The sequence below is a fragment of the Protopterus annectens genome, chromosome 8.part0 (assembly GCF_019279795.1).
Source record: "Protopterus annectens isolate FY-2018-M chromosome 8.part0, PAN1.0, whole genome shotgun sequence".
Classification (NCBI taxonomy): domain Eukaryota; kingdom Metazoa; phylum Chordata; order Ceratodontiformes; family Protopteridae; genus Protopterus; species Protopterus annectens.
Genome location: NC_056741.1, coordinates 196,797,285 through 196,815,152, shown reverse-complemented (window position 1 = coordinate 196,815,152; position 17,868 = coordinate 196,797,285). Strand labels below are relative to the sequence as shown.

At 36.3% G+C, this 17,868-nt stretch overlaps 1 protein-coding gene across 1 annotated transcript in view; it reads right to left on the bottom strand.

Annotated features, from left to right (window-relative positions):
* Positions 1-17,868, bottom strand: part of LOC122808189 (antigen WC1.1-like) — a 997,107-nt gene that overhangs the window by 76,804 nt on the left and 902,435 nt on the right. The window contains exons 14-15 of the mRNA XM_044079157.1: positions 10,813-11,136; positions 10,395-10,709 (exon numbers count right to left, since the gene is read on the bottom strand). Coding sequence (XP_043935092.1) covers positions 10,395-10,709; positions 10,813-11,136 — 639 coding nt within the window. The remainder of the gene's footprint in view (positions 1-10,394; positions 10,710-10,812; positions 11,137-17,868) is intronic.

Sequence of the window (17,868 nt, the reverse complement as noted above, 5' to 3'; positions counted from 1 at the left end):
AATTCTGCATATTATTGGGCGTTGCTCTTAAGATTGCTGACATAAATAAATAAATGCCTTATGGGTATCCTTAGTGACTGAGACGATTTTTATCTCAAAGTCTGCTTTTAGAGACTTGACTAGTTCCTTGATTTGCTTGTTTAAACTAATGAGGGACATTTTGCTCAGTTGTGTACATCCCCTCATTCTTCTCAACAGGGTTTTCCTTCTTTTGTTGTACAACCAATTAAGACCAGGGTCCACCTGGGTGGCTTGCTTTGCCGTTTGACCGAGGTTTATTTCGGTCTGGTGCTGACATTTCTATGCAGTTGTTTATATGGTTGTACAGTGTTTTTGTGAATGCATTTGCATAGGTTTCTGTGTATTCTGGATTTGGGGGAGCTTTATATCTCTATTTTCTCTTCTGCTAAACCCTCTGTAATTTAGCATAATTTTCTTTTGCTGTTAAACACAGTCTAATTTTCTTTGTTAAGCCCCATATAGAAAAAAAGGAAATCATCTTTTTGCAGTTCAAAGCTCATCTACCATTGCATCAAATGCTTCAAAGTTCAAAGGTTAAGGTATTGCAATTTTCTGTACCATATCCCATTTTCTTCACCTCAAAGTGATTTCATCTTCAGAGTTTTCTTTGCTAAATCCCATTTCTCCCTTCTTATCCTAGGCTATGGTGCAGTAGTTATGCCTTCTCAACCCACAGCTCTCCCCTCCCTAAACATGTACATACTACCTCATCAGTTACATTTTATTCAATTTTTACCCCCACACTCTTTATCTTCTTTCTCGTTAACTCTTGTCAGATTGTCTAAGATTCGTATGCTGTTATCCAGGAAGTCTATGTGGTAAAATGATGGCTACAATATATCTCTTAATGTCTGGCAGCCCCATCCACCTTATTTGCTAGTTATCTACACTGTGACCATAAACATTGTTCATCTTTTTTCTTTGCACATAAATGTATTCAATGTTTTCTGGGTCTTCTCCAATACCTTATTTTTAAGATGAATTGTGGCACGCCATCTCATGCACATTTCATGTGGCATAACCAAAGTTGCAGACATTTGTACCATCCCTTTCAATGTATTTATACTCATTGACCATTCATCTAGCAAATTACCTATGTTACTCTTCATAAGTTCATTCTTGCTTTGGCAGAAAGTGGCTGAAGGTGGACAGATAACTACGCTAGTTGATGTTATTGCATGTCAAAACATGCAACGTCAGTTAATAAACCTTGTATTATTTTAACCTACTTAAGTATCTATATCTCAAGTATTTTGTCCATTTACTATTTATTTACTTTTTATTTATTTAATATTTATTTACTGGGAAAGTCTGACTTGGAACAAAGACAATTTTCAGCAGAGGCCTGATTAGAAACTCTTCAGATGCATGTCTTTGTAACATGGAAGTAAACCAGAATACCAGGAGGAAACACACATGAATGCAGGGAGGACATGCAGACTCCACACAGAAGACACCCTCGGTGAGAAATGAACCAGAGAACTTCCTGCTGTGAGATGACAACACTAACGCTGCACCACTGCACCATCCAAGTCCTGTGACATGACAAAAAGAGGACAACAAACCAGCCTGCATTCACTGTCCTCAAACAAACAAAAAAGCTAACAAATGGCTGTGGATGTTGGGGAAGACTGACCAGTACAAATACTTAGGAAATGCCAAGTTTCAGTTTATCAGGTTGTTCTAATCAGCAATGTAGACAGAATATAACTTCTCCCATGAAACTATCTAGGCATAATTGTTCTTTAAAATACACTGATCTGACTTAAAGCTCCCTGTGTCATTCACATAGGATGAATACCCATATTTTAACTTGATATCTGTAGTCTTATTTAAATAATGTACTTTGTGCTATTTGTTGACTAAGTCAGCTCACCGAACACAATTTGTCCTTTTTAGGGGAACTATGAGTGCTGACTGGTTAAGTAAAGGTGGAAGAAATGAAGAAATCAATCTCTTTACACTGGATATAGGACATGTATAAGTGTATACACACACACACACACACACACACACACACACACACACACACATATATATATATATATATATATATATATATATATATCATCAGGGGGTGTGGGGGAGTAGCCCCCCACATATTTTAAATGTTTTGAACTATATACATGCATACTTGCAATTGCAATATATTACTCTTATCCATACAGGATATATGTGCCCCACACTCCCCCTATATATATATATATATATATATATATATATATATATATATATATATATATATATATATATACTAACTCTAGGGTCGCACTACAGTGGGGACAAGGCCATATACAACTTTCGGTGAATTGTGCTTTTAGTGATTTGTGTTTGGTCATTTGAATTTCGGTGAAATGTGCTTCCGGTGTAATGTCCTAGATCCCTATATATATATATATATTTATATATATATATATATATATATTTATTTATATATATATATATATTTTATATATATATATATATATATATATATATATATATATATATATATATGTATATATATATATATATATATATATATATATATATATGTATATATATATATATATATATATATATATAGATATATATTGAAATAACACTTTAAAATGATATATGGCAGATATGGAAGATAAAACAGATATAAGTTTAATAGCAGGCATATGCTTAATGCTATTAATGTATTAACATGCATAATTCTGCTAGTAAGGGAGTTAAGTAGACAGAAAGATGATATACATAATAGATATAGATATACACTCAATAACATTGCAGGAACTATATGACTCACTTCAGAACTCATATGCAATAGAAGTAGTTTAAGTGCTCAACCTCTAACATCATACCTAAGCTGCTCCAATCAGTACAATTCAACCTGTCTCCTGAATGACTTGACCCCAGTGGAGTGGGATCCAGAAAGTTCAATATCTTGGAAAAACAAAGTTTTGAGTTTACTGGGGACCTACCATGCCCAGGCAAAATAATGCATTTCAGAAATATTATTTGTTAATGAACTGCAGTTCCTTGTCTGTGCATAGTGCTTTAGCTACCCAAGAACCCAGCAGTGCCTCTGAGTCTGCCTGAAGTAGGGTAGTCCAAGGGGTTTTCCATTGTGAGCCTGTATCTCCTGCCCTGACACACATACACAAGTAAAGCTAGCAATCATCAGGCTGTCTGTACTTGTTATCCCTCACTTCCACAAGGGATAATACCAGTAAGCAGCCCCACCATCCTTCTCCCAGTGGAGAAAGCACTCAATTTTTTATGGCCACCTTGAGTACAGCATTCTTCTCTTTTAGCTAGTAAAGGTTAGCAGCCAAGCCCCTTTCTTCCTGTTCCTACCTGCTTTAACTCCTGCAGTGCTAAGGTCAGTAATTAATGCCTGAATGCCTGGGTCATGGTTATGGCTTCATTGTTCTGTATATGGAAGCAAAAGAAAAGTGGTTATAATTTGTGGGCACAGAGTGACTGTGTGGATAAAACTGACTGACCCCTACAGTCATTTTATCAGAATTAAGCAGACATTACTCTGGCTTGACACTGTTGTGCATCTGAGTGAAACAAACATGAATACATTACAGTTACTACTATTATTTTTATTTGATTAAAATCAGGCAACTGAAGTATAAGCAGTCAGCAAAGTAGCTATAATGAGTGTTTCTAAAGTAGTCTGTGGATGAAATTGACTGAACATGTTTATCATTTGATCACAGTTACACAATATTTTTTTTTTAGTTGGCAGTGATAGTGTGTATTAATATAATCAATAAACTATGCTGAATGGGTAATGAGAGTCTGCAGATGAAGAATGACTGAACCTTGTTGTTCTTTTATCAAATCAGTAATCTGGTATGGCATGGATAGTGAGTGCAGATGCAGTAAATAAAGTAGCTGCAAATGCAGTTAATACAGTTGCAATAATGAGTGGGTACTGAGGCATTCTGTGATGGGAAGTTACCATCTTCTTCGGTAACTGAATTATAATTTCACAATTGTTGATGTGACTTGGCAGAGCAAGAGTCTCGGTAAAACAGACTGAAATACATTATTGCATATGCTATTATTATTTTCTGTTGGATAGCTATCAAATATCTGAGGTGTATACAGTCAATAAAGTGTCTATAATGCCTGGATACTGATGTACTAGGTGGAAGAATATGACTGACACCAGTGTTGTCTGATCACAGTTAGCATTCATTGACTTGCCATTTTATAGCTGCACCCTATTCCAGTTAGCCTCACTTATTCAGTTATTTCCTGGAGCTTTCTCCATTACATTGAACTCACCAGTCACCACTTAGAACAATGGGATCTATGAGTTCTTCTTTAAAAAAAAACTGGATCCATACTTATTGAATGACAAACATGCTTAATATAATTAAAGAAAAAAAAAATTAGCCCTAATGGAAAGCCTCCAGAGAATGTTCGGGTCTATATCAGAACATCGAAGTTTTAAAACTTCGAATGTTCTAATATCAACTCGTTTTGAGCAAACACTGAAAATAGCAAAGCTGCAGAACACCAAATTATTTCCTAGGGAAAGAATTCGGTTGGCCGGTTCTGTGGCTTCGTTATTTTCAGCACTATGGTGGAAATTCACGGGTCAGGTTCAGGTAAGTGTGCGATTGTGTGGTTGTTAGGATTAGGGTGCAAGATAGATGAGTTAGGGTTAGGGCGCAGGGTAGGTGAGTTAGGGCTAGGGCGTGGGTTAGGTGAATTAGGGTTAGGGGTAGGTTAAGTGTGTTAGGGTTAGGGCGTGGTTTAGGTGAATTAGGGTTAGGGGCGGGTTAAGTGTGTTAGGGTTAGGGCGTGGGTTAGGTGAGTGTGCGATAATGACATACCTTAGGGTTAGGGTATGGGTTAAGGTAAGTGAATAGATAGTAGTGTATGTATAGTTTAGTGTAGGGTTAGTTGTAAAATTATAAGTGTATGTGTGTATTGATGTTTTTTAGGTGTGCTTGTGTTGTGTGTATGTGTTTCAGAATAGTGATTTTTTTCCCAAGGAAAAAATTCGCTGTTCTGAATGTTCGATATTATGTGGTTTCGATATTTTGGGTTTGATGAAATAGCGTTCACTTTTTCATCTTTCGATAACGTGATATAAATGCGAATGTTCTGCTGTATATAAATATCCTGTGATTGCTCTAGACCTCAGTATATTTAGTAAAGAAGCTCAATACCTTTTGATTGCTGAGAAGCCTAATACCCAAGATCTCATTTAGTTTTGTTTGGATGCATATATACTGTAGTTGCTCAATTCTTTCTTGAAAGCATGAATTGATAGCTGAGTTTAATTAAAGGGGGTGTATTTCATAAGCATAGACAACTATGAGATATAAAGTTGGCACGATTCATGGCATGGTTGATACCAATTATCAATGAAGCATAATATACTCTTGTGCTCATATCACTAGGAGCTATTCTAGGCAAAATGATTCAAATACTATGAGACAATTTAATGTTTAATGTTAGATGCAGTTATTCCCCAAGAAGATCATAGTTTACAGAAATGAAATACAGTGAGAAAGACATAGAGACACAGATAGATATGTATGATGCAGCTTTGTATTATTTATTTCTTATTTATTCATTTAATGAAATTTGCTTACTAGGAAAGTCTGACTACATGAGCTACCCATTTTCAGTGGAGGCCTGGGGAGAAAAGCTCCGCAACTGACACCGGCACATGCATACAGAGTTTAGAGGGGAATTACAAATGGAAGTAAAAAATACATATGTACATACATATAGCATTTTTGAAAATATAGAAAAGTTTTATGGCAGAATCTAATAATATTTCTTAGTTGACATACTTTTGTGTAGTTGGTTAACTATATAAACTATTATAGAAAAAAACAATATAGGAATTTCCTAGAGATGATGGTTGCATGAGGGTTGGTCAGTTGTATTGCTGATGCATATTAGAAATAATTAGGGTTCTGGGGGTAAAGGTGAAATAAGAAGGATATCAGGGAAGGATATATGTGAAAGAAGTGGATAGTGAAGTGGGAGGGAGGTTGTTTAGGTGGGATTATGATGAGTTTAACTGACGGTAGAGTAGGAACACAGCCAAAAGTTGGATAAGTAATCTTTTAAGGTGGTTTTGAGAGAGTAAAGGCTTTGTCCATTCCAGACAGATCTCTGTAAGGAATTCTAGGATTTAGCAATATGATATTGGTATAAAGTTTGTCCATTCAATTTGTGGGGTTCATGGATTTACAGAACGCTGTGGTCCTTGGCTTGTAGTACACAGTTAGGGATATAGTTATAGAGGTGAACATTTAGTGCAGGCAACTATCAGAGTTGTGGATGATTCTGAAGGTAGTAATCAGTTGTGTGTATGTTAGATGATACAGTAGTTCCAGCCGTTTTAGGGATTTGAGTGCAGTGCAGTGCAGTGTTGAGCATGAAAAGGGGAGATTGCTGCTAATCTGGCTTCTTTATTATAGCTTTGTTAAGTTTTATTTTCTGTAATATCTGGAGATTTGTTAGGATGGGATTATCACAGAAAAGACAGGGAGAAGGGAAGTAGTAGCTAGTGTATGTTTAATTGTGCCTGTAAGGACATTTTCGGTTTTGTATAACATCCTTTTTTTATGTTTGTTTTCTGTATATAGGTTTGGATATGCATGCATGCCAAATTTAAGGTTATTGCCTATTATTATTCCCAATATTTCGGTATTACATGATGTTAATCATTGTGTCATTCAGGGAGCCCATTTTGAAATTACTGTTTTCATGTGACAAGAGGTTTGGGAAAGAAAAGTAGCAATTTAGATTTCTATGCGTTTATTATAAGTTGAATTTCTTAGAGCCATTTTTCAATTGAAGCAAACATTTCTTGGGTTATCTGCTGAAGTTCTGTTATATTATCTGTAGTGCAAATAAGTGTAGAGCTATTTGTATATTGGATTAGTAAGGCTTACAGGGTAGATGCAAGGATAGGGTTAATGAGAATATTTAAGAGTAAAGGCTAAAGAATGGAGCCCTGTGGTGCCCCTCTGGTAACAGGGAAGAAGGGTGAGACAATGGATTGCTGCGGATCACAGAGATAGCTTTTATACCATTGCAGACTGGGTACTGTTAGACACAGAGTGGACATTTCATCGATAATCTACTGTGACAGACGGCATCAAAGGCTTTTGAGACATCTAAAAATAAGGAGCATACTGTCCTACCACTATCTCTAGCTTTGTTGATGGCTCCAGTGAATGTAAAGAAAGCATTACTGATGCTGTGTACTGGACAGAATCCATGTTGGGTAGGGGTTAAAAGCTTTTCTGCTATCAGGTATTTTAATAGTTGTTGGGGGATGTATCTTTCTAGTCATTTACAGATGGGGATAGAATTGCTATTGGTCGGAATTTTGAAATTTCAATTGATGCACCCCATTTATGTAGGGGGATGAGGTAAGACTTTTTCTAAAGGGAGAGGACATAGAATTCCTGGATGAACCTGTTGATTAGGATTGGAATTGGGTAGGCAGTACTGTCTGCTGCTATTTTTTATGTACTTATGTAGGAGGTTGTAAGTTCTAAGCACTAGGCTACCTGCCTTGAAGGTAATTTTAAGTCTAAATAATTTTCCTTCAAAAGTGAGAACCAAATGCTACACCTTGTGTCTGTGAGAAAAACATATTAACTATGATTCCAACCCCCTCTAACCCCTCTGGTTGCCTCTAGTGCATCATTATGAATGCATATGCAACCAAAAGAGAAGGTTATGAAGTTACTCATCTTAACAATGGTTAATACTGCTTGCTATACCAAGGAGGGAAAGTTTGGTATGGCACAAAGTACTGCCTGTTGCATTTCAGAAAATAATTCCCCCACTGATTCCATATGTCATCTGTGCAGATCATGGAGTAGTCCATCAGTAGATTTACTGAGAGCATTACGCGTGGTCTGAGACATGACTAAGTTACTCCTGCAAAGCTGGAAGACTACTACATGTTCTAAATGATCAAACTAGCTCAAGTCAACCACAGAACAGTACCAATATGTTTTATCTCATGCAGTAAGGTAATTAATCATTATTTATATGCACTCTCGTATGCTTTTGCACAAAATGTATTTTTTAAGTGTTATAACATTCATGAAAATGCCCTTTATCTTATATTCAGAGCTACCCATTCTGTTTCTAGCTTTGTATGAGAAGAACCTCTATTGCTTAGTTAGACTATAAACACTGTGGTAATAGACTAGCAAGCAAACAAAAAAGGTTAAAAAGCTGTAATGTAAAACTAAACTTATTTTCTGTATTCAGATTTCTAAACTGAAATATTTTTGACTTGTTTAGAGTTGATAATATGTGTCAGTTTATTGAATAAGAACCCATTTTATGGGGTACATTCTGTCCATCTTATCTTATTCCCACCAATGGAGTTCTGGAATTTGCACTGTAACTTCCAATGGGTGGAGCCTAAACTTTTTCATAGAATCAAATGATGTCCTTGCATTTGAAACAAATGTTCATATCCCTGGAACAATGCGGGTTACTAAAGTAATGTAAATGTCAGACTGCTTAGTACAAACTCTTTTTATAGTGGTAACATTATTTACATTCTAGATCTTAAAATGGATTTTACTAGTCACAGTAAACACAATAGCCATTAAGTTTATAATATTTTGTAAACAACTTACGATATCACAGCAGCCACTCAGTCTACACACATTCTGTCAGCAAATATTTTGTTCATCCAAATGAAGCATTTCATATGCGGCTAAACAGTTCTATCTGCGATACATGGTTGTTGAAACATTTAGAAAAATATGAATTTATGACCATAAACAACTACATGAATAATTAATATATTTTTACTTGCACTAGACAGAGGTCAGATATCAATACAGTTGTATTTGCCACACTGTAAGCTTTAAGACTGCATCACTTAATACATTGTATGTAGAATGGTTTTGGAATAATTAATGCAAATGTGAACAAACAAAACTTTCTACCTACAGGTTTCAATAGGATGTAGATACAGAAACACCTGGTGAGGTCACTTGGCTATAATGAGTTATCTCAATAAATGAAATCTTCTGTCTCATCAAACATGAAAACTCATCTTAAATAACAGAAGCAGCTTTAATGAGTCAGCAGTGAGTAATCAAAAACTGAGTGAGAGCAGAAAACAAAAACTCGATAAATAAGTTGTAAGGGTGAAGCTGAATAAACATATTAGGGTAGTTATTAAGCACAGAAGATTAAGATGGTATAGATTAATGATGCTCAGGATATTCTGCATTAGAACTAATCAGGTGAAATGTGTGGCAAGAGTATGTTTTAAAGCAAAGTCAGCTGCTTATAGTAAGAGAATAAACCACTGGCCAAGGTAAGTGGGTGAAAGTAGGGCTGGATTGAAAATTCAAGGTGTATCAAAATGGATGTCTTTTAACTGTAAATATGGCAATTTGGTATGAGAAGTAGAAAGGGTAGCACATGGGGGTACTTACGTATTATCGCAACCAGATTTTGCGACCTTTTTTATTTTCTTCACTTTTACTGAAATGGCCTCACTGAAGTGTGATATTGAAGGGTAGACTGGCAGAAGGTCTGTTGGGGATATCGGTAGGGGTTTTAAAAAAACTAGTAAGACATAATTTTGAGGTGTGTAGGTGGCATCCTTTAAAGACGTCCAGCATTGAATTCAGCGATCGCAGTGGTTGCGTGTGTGTACGTGTGTTGGGGCTGAAAGGAATGCAGGAGTTAGCGTATGATCTGTGGAATGGATTACTTTATACTGCAGTTCCTTTTGGTGAAGGACTACTACTTGTTCGGCTTTACCTTTTTGTTTTTTTTTGTTTTTTTGGATCATGTACGACAGTATTATGAAGGTTAGAAACAGGTTTGGTAGACTTAGGTAGCTTCATCATTGAAACAGCTGATAAATAATACAGGTTTGAAAACAGAGATTTCCTACTTCACAGACTACAGCATGTGGAAGGAACACATTTGCAGTAGAATGGGACTTGCTTAACTGACAGGAGATGCTGGCGGCAAAAGCGGAAACCTGTTTTTGAACCTTGTCTTATGAGCTGTTTCAATGATAAAGCTTCCTAAAAGTACAAAAACATTACAGAACACATGTCTCTAACCTTCATAACACTGCAGTGCTACCATTTGACCTAAACAGAAGCAACCAGCATTAGCGCTAAAATCTGGTTGTGATAATACGTAAGTACCCACATGGGTTTAGGAAAGCAAAGCAAACACATGCAAGATTGTAATAAAAAAATATATGCTTTTTAAGTAATACAGGGAAAATATAATTTAAAGAATGTAAAACGTATATAGGATGAGCAAGATCAGGAGATTTAGGCAGTACAGACTCTTTGGATTGAAAAAGTAATCCTATTACAAATTGGGGATAGTGATAAGCCCATACTTACCAGCACACACAACTCCTACATCTTCCTTATGTTTGCAGTTATGTTTTCCCCATCCCAGAAATGTGCAGTTCCATAGTACAGATTCATTTCCCGAACACATAACATCATCTAACCAAATTGGCCCTGATCCTTTACCAAACACTGCTGTGTTGTTGATTGATACGGCTTGTCCACATTTTAGCTGTTGGCAAACAACATTGGCATCTGTCAGATTCCACCCATCATCACACACCGTGCCCCAGGTTCCATTGTAGTAAACCTCCACTCTTCCGGCACATTCTTCTCCAGCATCAGCAAGCCTTAACTGCATGTGTTCTGTAACAGCCACAAGTACATTACATTAGTCAACAAAGGAATGTTGACAGATAAGCTAAATCATGCGATGTAGACTGCACTGAGGGATTAAAATTTCACTGACCTGTACAAAGAACAGATACATCTTTTGAAACTGCAATCCCTTCTGGTTGCTGGATGTAGGAAATGTTTAAGTCACAATCCAATAATGTAGATTCATTTCCTAGACAGTGGACACTTGTTATCCATACAGATCTAGTAATATTATGCAAAACATTACTATATGGTTTCACTGCAGCACCACACCCCTGTTGTCTGCAGACTACATTTGCATCTGTCATCTCCCAGGATGCATCCTGTACTCTTCCCCATGTACCATTGAAGAAAATCTCTACATGTCCTTCACACGGGCTTTCTCCATTCATTAGTCTTATTCTGCCATTTAGTTCTGAAACAAAAGAATTGAGAGTTACAGATACTAATGAACTGCTATGTCTCTCAGATTTCCTTAATATTTATAGCAGCGGTATTAACATGTCCAAATGTTTCAAATAAATGTATTGACATTTACAAAAGCTGTGCAATGTCGAGGATGTTATATTAAGGAATGGAGTGCAGTGGTGTATGATGGGGTTGCTTGCACACCTCCAAGGGCTAGAAAGTAGATTATTGAATTAATAGATTGTATGCCAACCTTTTAAAATGCAACGTGAAAGTATGTTTGCTCAAAATATTTACACTTTTTTCTGCCACTGGAAATGTAATACACAATGTTTATCAGCCACCAGAGTTCACATAGAATTATGTTGTCATGTTTGAATTCTATTTTAGTTGTACAGAATACAGACTTTCAAAGATGACAAAACCTCTCACCTGTTACAATTTTCACATTAAGAAATGATTTATATTGTCAAGTTTGATTTTGTTTTACATAGATATAAACAGATTTCTTAAAAGTTCATAGACATGCAAGGCTGGATTAAAGACTACATTTTTACACTAATTACTTTAAAGGTATCAGCTACTAACTACATACATACTAGCAATTCATAATTGTTATCAAACTGAGAAAGAATTGACATTTCTTTTTTGATCATTTACTGTGTTGACGGAAATGCTGCACTACAGTTTTCAATGTTTAAAGGTAGGGCAGTATTGACCACCCAGGGTATAACCTCACTAACAATTTAGGTCAAACTCTGAAAAGCTCTTCAGGTTTGTTAAAATGCTGAACAAATCAAGCAACTAAATCTCAACTAAACAAACTTATCTGCTTGACTGTAACAGAAAAATACAAAATAATAATGTGTGTGTGTATATATATATATATATATATATATATATATATATATATATATGTATAGGTCTAGGACACATGCTCAACTAGCTTATGTCCGAACCACAAAACATCGAACACACATACATGAAAGCGCTTAACATTGAAAAGCGCTTCCGTGTATGTGTAGTTAAAAAAAATCTACGTTTCTGTAGAGGGTCTTCACCCCCCTGTGCCTCCCACGCCCCCCTACTTTATTATTCTCACTCCCAGATTGCACTACATTGGGGGAAAGGGAATTTTCCCTTACCCGCACTGTAGTCCATCTACAAAACAGGCACACATACATGGAAGTGCTTGTCGATGTTAAGTGCTTTCGGGTATGTGTGTTCAGTGTTTTGTAATTCAGACATATGCTAGTCGAGCATGTGTCCGGATCCCATATATATATATATATATATATATATATATATATATATATATTTATATGTATATGCATATGTATGTGTATATGTATGTGTATATGTATGTGTATATGTATATGTATACATATATATATATATATATATATATATATATATATATATATATATGACTATATCATCAAATATCAAATGCTCAAAAGAGCAAACAAACAAAAACAATCATTTTAGATTGAATCTAAATTGATCAAAAACTACAAAGACAAAGGTGATGCAATCCCCCACACCCGCAGCTAATTATATATATCAACTCTGAGATCATACAACAGTGTGGTATAGACAAATTCCCTGAGCCTGCTGCAATGTGATGTTACACAGAAATCATGAGCTAAAAAGTTGTCACTCTTATGATAGTTTGGTCCTCTGAACTGCAACCATGTATGAATATGGATATAAACATATAACTATACATATATATATATATATATATATATATATATATATATGGGTCTACTACTAATTACCGACACGACGATTCCCCGACGGAAAACTCCCCGACGCCAGATGACCGACATCACACAAACCCGACAACGCAAAACACCGAACACCATTACACCGCACACGGAACGTAAACAACACGCGACACTACATAGCATACACACTAGCCCTGACCCAAACCCTAACCCTAAGGTCCGACACTATCGCACACTTCACCTACCTGCACCCTAACCCTAACTCACTTAACCCACCCCTAGCCCAAGCTCCGACACTAACGCACACATCACCTACCTGCACCCTAACCCTAACTCACTTAACCCACCCCTAGCCCAAGCTCCGACACTAACGCACACATCACCTACCTGCACCCTAACCCTAACTCACTTAACCCGTCCCTAAACTACAGTCCCTCACTAACACACACTTACCTTACCCGAACCATACCTCCGACACGAACACACACTCACCTTTCCCACAGCCTAACCCGACATCCCACAATCTCGAGCACTTACCTGACCGCTCCTAACTCCGTCACCATCGCACACTTACCGCGTCGCGATCGCACATTCCCTTGTCGGTCTTTCCGCTGTCGGCAAATCACCCTGTCGGTACACTTACCTGTCGGTCATCTGGCGTCGGTGAGTTTTCCGTCGGGGAATCGTCGTTTCGGGCATTAGTAGTAGACCCATATATATATATATATCTATCTATCTGTGTATATATGCACACATTCACAGAGACAGAGATGCATGTAAGTATATATGCGTGTGTGTGTGTGTGTGTGTGTGTGTGTGTGTGTGTGTGTGTGTGTGTGTGTGTGTGTGTGTGTGTGTGTGTGTGTGTGTGTGTGTGTGTGTGCGTGTGTTTACTTGATTATTGCTATAAAGCACAATGCAAAATGTCCAGTTATGCTCAAACCAACCCCTCAAGTCTCACAAAGACAGTTTTTATATTTCAATACATTGCTTCTTTAGTTCTATTCTGTTAAAGTGTGCACTCCACATGATAAAATGCTAAGGAGAATGCCACCTTATTCAGATAAGTACTGCACCGTTAATGCCACTTGTTTTGTATTCAGCAATGGCCATGAATGGCCAGGCATAGCCCCCCACATTAGGGGGTATGGGGGAGTAGTTTGGGTATATATTACCTTCTGGAGAGAGTTAGTCATTGGTGTTGTAAGTATGCATGTCTATGGTTTTAAATGTATTGTTTTGATGCTTTTGGATAACCCCCACACCCCCTCTAACTATATATACTAACTCCAGGATTGCCCTACAGTGGGGAAAATGGTATATGCCTTTTACTTGCCTGACCATACTTTACACAGTGCCAGATGCCTTACCATACTTTACCATACTTTACACAGTGCCAGATTGCTTTTGGATAACCCCCCCACACACCCCCTCTAACTATATGTACTAACTCCAGGATTGCCCTACAGTGGGGAAAAGGGTATATACCTTTTACTTGCCTTACCATACTTTACACAGTGCCAGTACTTCACTTCAGTGAAATAAGTTTTCAGTAATTTGAGCTTTCAGTGATTTGGTCAGGGTGAATTAAAATTTAGTGAAATGAGCTTTCAATGAAATAAAGTAGACCCATATATATATATATATATATATATATATATATATATATATATATATATATATATATATATATATATGTATATATATATATATATATGTACATATGTGTGTGTGCGTATATAAGAAATTATGATGATCCAATTCAAGCTAACAGAATAAGATTGGAAACATTTTTTTCTCAAATAGGAGGTACATAAGTTAATACTCTTACATTTGCATGCTAATGATATGTTAATTCCTATAAGGCAAGGTATCATCAGACCCTATAGAAATGCTATTGTGTTAGATTAGGACATTTATAAATATATAAAAATGAATAAAAATGTGAATTGTAAAAGATGAGAAAAACTGTCCTCTGATAATTTAAACTGCTATACTACTCAATGAAATTTTATGAGATATATGGAGAAGATGAAAAGAGAAAATCATGTCCAAACAAAACAAAAAAAGGAATGGGAATACATCTTGCAAATTAACTCTGATAAATAAAACTGTGTGTAGAAAACATGAGAAAATGATTAATAGGCTAGAAAAATAATAACCAGAAATTGGATTTCAGATACCCCTCCTTCATTTAATGAATTTAAAAATGTTATGACTGATGTGTGTCATATGGAATTGACAATAAAATCAAGAACTACTAGAAAAACATCGTATTATATTATATGGGATACTTTACAAAACCTGTTAAAAAAATCTTAGTCTCAATAGCATGACATTATAGTTTAATCAATTGATTTGATTTGTAGTGGATGTCTTTGTAAATACTTTGGTTATTTTATTGAATGTTATAACTATTTCTATTTTAATTGCTTGTATAAAATTGTTATGATATTTATTTTGTATGTTAAAAACAATAAACTTGTTTTAAAAAAATGAAAATTATTAATAATATCAAAAATGAACATGGGAATTTGATAACTAATGAAATGTGATAACTGATTCATTTAATTTGAATTTTATTAGAACACATCCTGTCTTTACTAACGCAGTTTAATGACAATGGTGTTTAAAAGGCTATTATACAGTCATATAATTCTCAAGTTGCTTAAGATAATGTTGATATATGCTTAATAAAGCTTGGAGTAGAATTTTTGGTCCATCCATATTCAATATATTTAATAAATTGATCATGGGATATATATATATATATATATATATATATATATATATATCAAAGTTAATGGACTTTTATAACATTGAACCAAGTATCTAAAAAGTGAGATAAGGTGGAGATGAAAAGTTAAAAATTGCTGCCCAATTGATCACCTGCCTCCAGTGTCAAAAATGTTTGATAGTTTGCTAACAGATTAGTTTAGCCAGTATTTGGAGAAGAGCAATCTATTGGACAGCTATCAATGTGGATTTATGAAGGCATATTTTATGGCAATAGCTATTGTCTCCTTTCTGTAAGTGGTACACATAGATTTTGAGCAAATGAGAGCTGCAGGGGAGTATTTTTGAAAATGCATCAAATGGTATTGGCATTATTGATCATTCCAACATCATTAATACTTTAAAATACTAGGAAATGAAATTGCTGCACTAATCTTACAGCAAATATGCGTAATTATATCTAAGGTCTTGTGTCAACGCACGGGTGTATTACATGTTGCTATATGTATAGTTTTGCTTTCTTTTTATTGCAAAAACATTTTTTTAAAGAAGTGTAGTCATCAACTGCTACTATCCGCCAATTCTACTATGGATCACTGAAATACAAATCCACAAGAAGCAGAAATATTGAAAAAACAATGCCAGAAACAAATGGCTAAAAGTTAACATAAACTTATTTTTGTAGGAGGAAAACCCCCTACACACCAATAAGGCACAACCCCCCCTCCCCATATCATCATAAACATGTATATGCCATAACGATGGCAGCATAAAATTCAAAAACAGAAAAAACTCTCAGTAGAAGGGAATCCATGTTGGTGCACCTGTTGAAATTGTGCCACAAGTGATTTCCTGTGGAAAACAATGAATGGCATTATGTTCCTCTGGGTCTTTTGCTTCATTCATCTGATGCTCAAGTAATTTCAAGTCAGCCATCTGTAGAGATACTGGTATTATCATCTTGTATGCATGGAAGTATTAGATTCAGTAATCTCAGCACTATATAAAGATTTCTATTATGAGGTGTAAGGATGGTAGTAGAAAGGCTAGGCTCCACAACACAGTATTTTGCTATTCATGTCCCTGAAACTGTACTGCATTACAGTGTTTTGTGATTCAAGGACAAGTTATCTGCATTGTGGAAAGACATCTTTACTGGTTAATGTGCTTGTCTCTGAATCACTGTTTCAACCACAATGTTTAGTTCATTGCTTGTTTGCATGTTGCAGTAGTAAACTACTGCTCATGTAGGGATTGTCATCCCCCCACAGGCACTCTCCCACACTGACAAGTGCACATTCAAACATAAAACACACACATGCACACAGATACCCCTCCATACACATGCACCACAGTCCTTGTACCTATCCCCCTGAATTGTGTATCCTCACATGGTCCTCCCCCACACCAATGACCACTGAAATATTTTAAGTGCTCTTATGCCACCCTTGTAGTGGCCCTGGTGGCTATTGTTTCCCTCCACCCCTGTTTCATTCCAGAAGTCATTGCATTATGACACTTATAGGTGTTATCCTTCAAGTGTAGTGTGTCCTCCACCACCCACTTCCCACACAGATATCTGAAATGTTATGGCATTTGAAGTTAGAGAAGTCCCTGGTATCCAGTCATTCCCATCACCCCCTGATCTGCATACTGATGTCTGTGCTGTTTTGGCACTTAAGTAAAATGTATGATAGGTGACTAGCATTTTCTGCCAGCCACAATCCTTGTACTGATGCCAGTGCTGTTATGCCTTTAAGTAAAATGTATAACTTGTGGCTAGTTTTTTCTCCCACCTCACCCCCAATCCCAGCAATGATGCTGATCCCTTTATTACACTTAATGGATGAGTTAAAATTGGTGTCTAGTGACTGCCCCACCACCCACTCCTCTTACCACAGTCATGGTACATAGTTGAATATGGCCTTTTGGCTGCATTCAATTCTGGAATGTGCTAAGGCTGGCCTTGCAGATTTACATGTCTGAACAATTTCTTGAATCAATCTGTGTGTAGAAGCCTTCCTGGAGATGGATTTGTGGCAGAGACCATATGGCTAAATAGCATCACTCTCACGGCCTGTCTCCTTAGCTATCTACACTAACATGGAATCAGTCTTACACTATGCTGCAAGTCACTGTGGTAGAGCACCTTGCACCACTGTGTTAGGGTCCTTGTTTAAAATCAAAAGTGGACCACATCATGGCACCTTCACGAATACCCCTCTCCTGACATTTTACAAATGATGGCAATTGCTCAACATTTAAGAATTAAG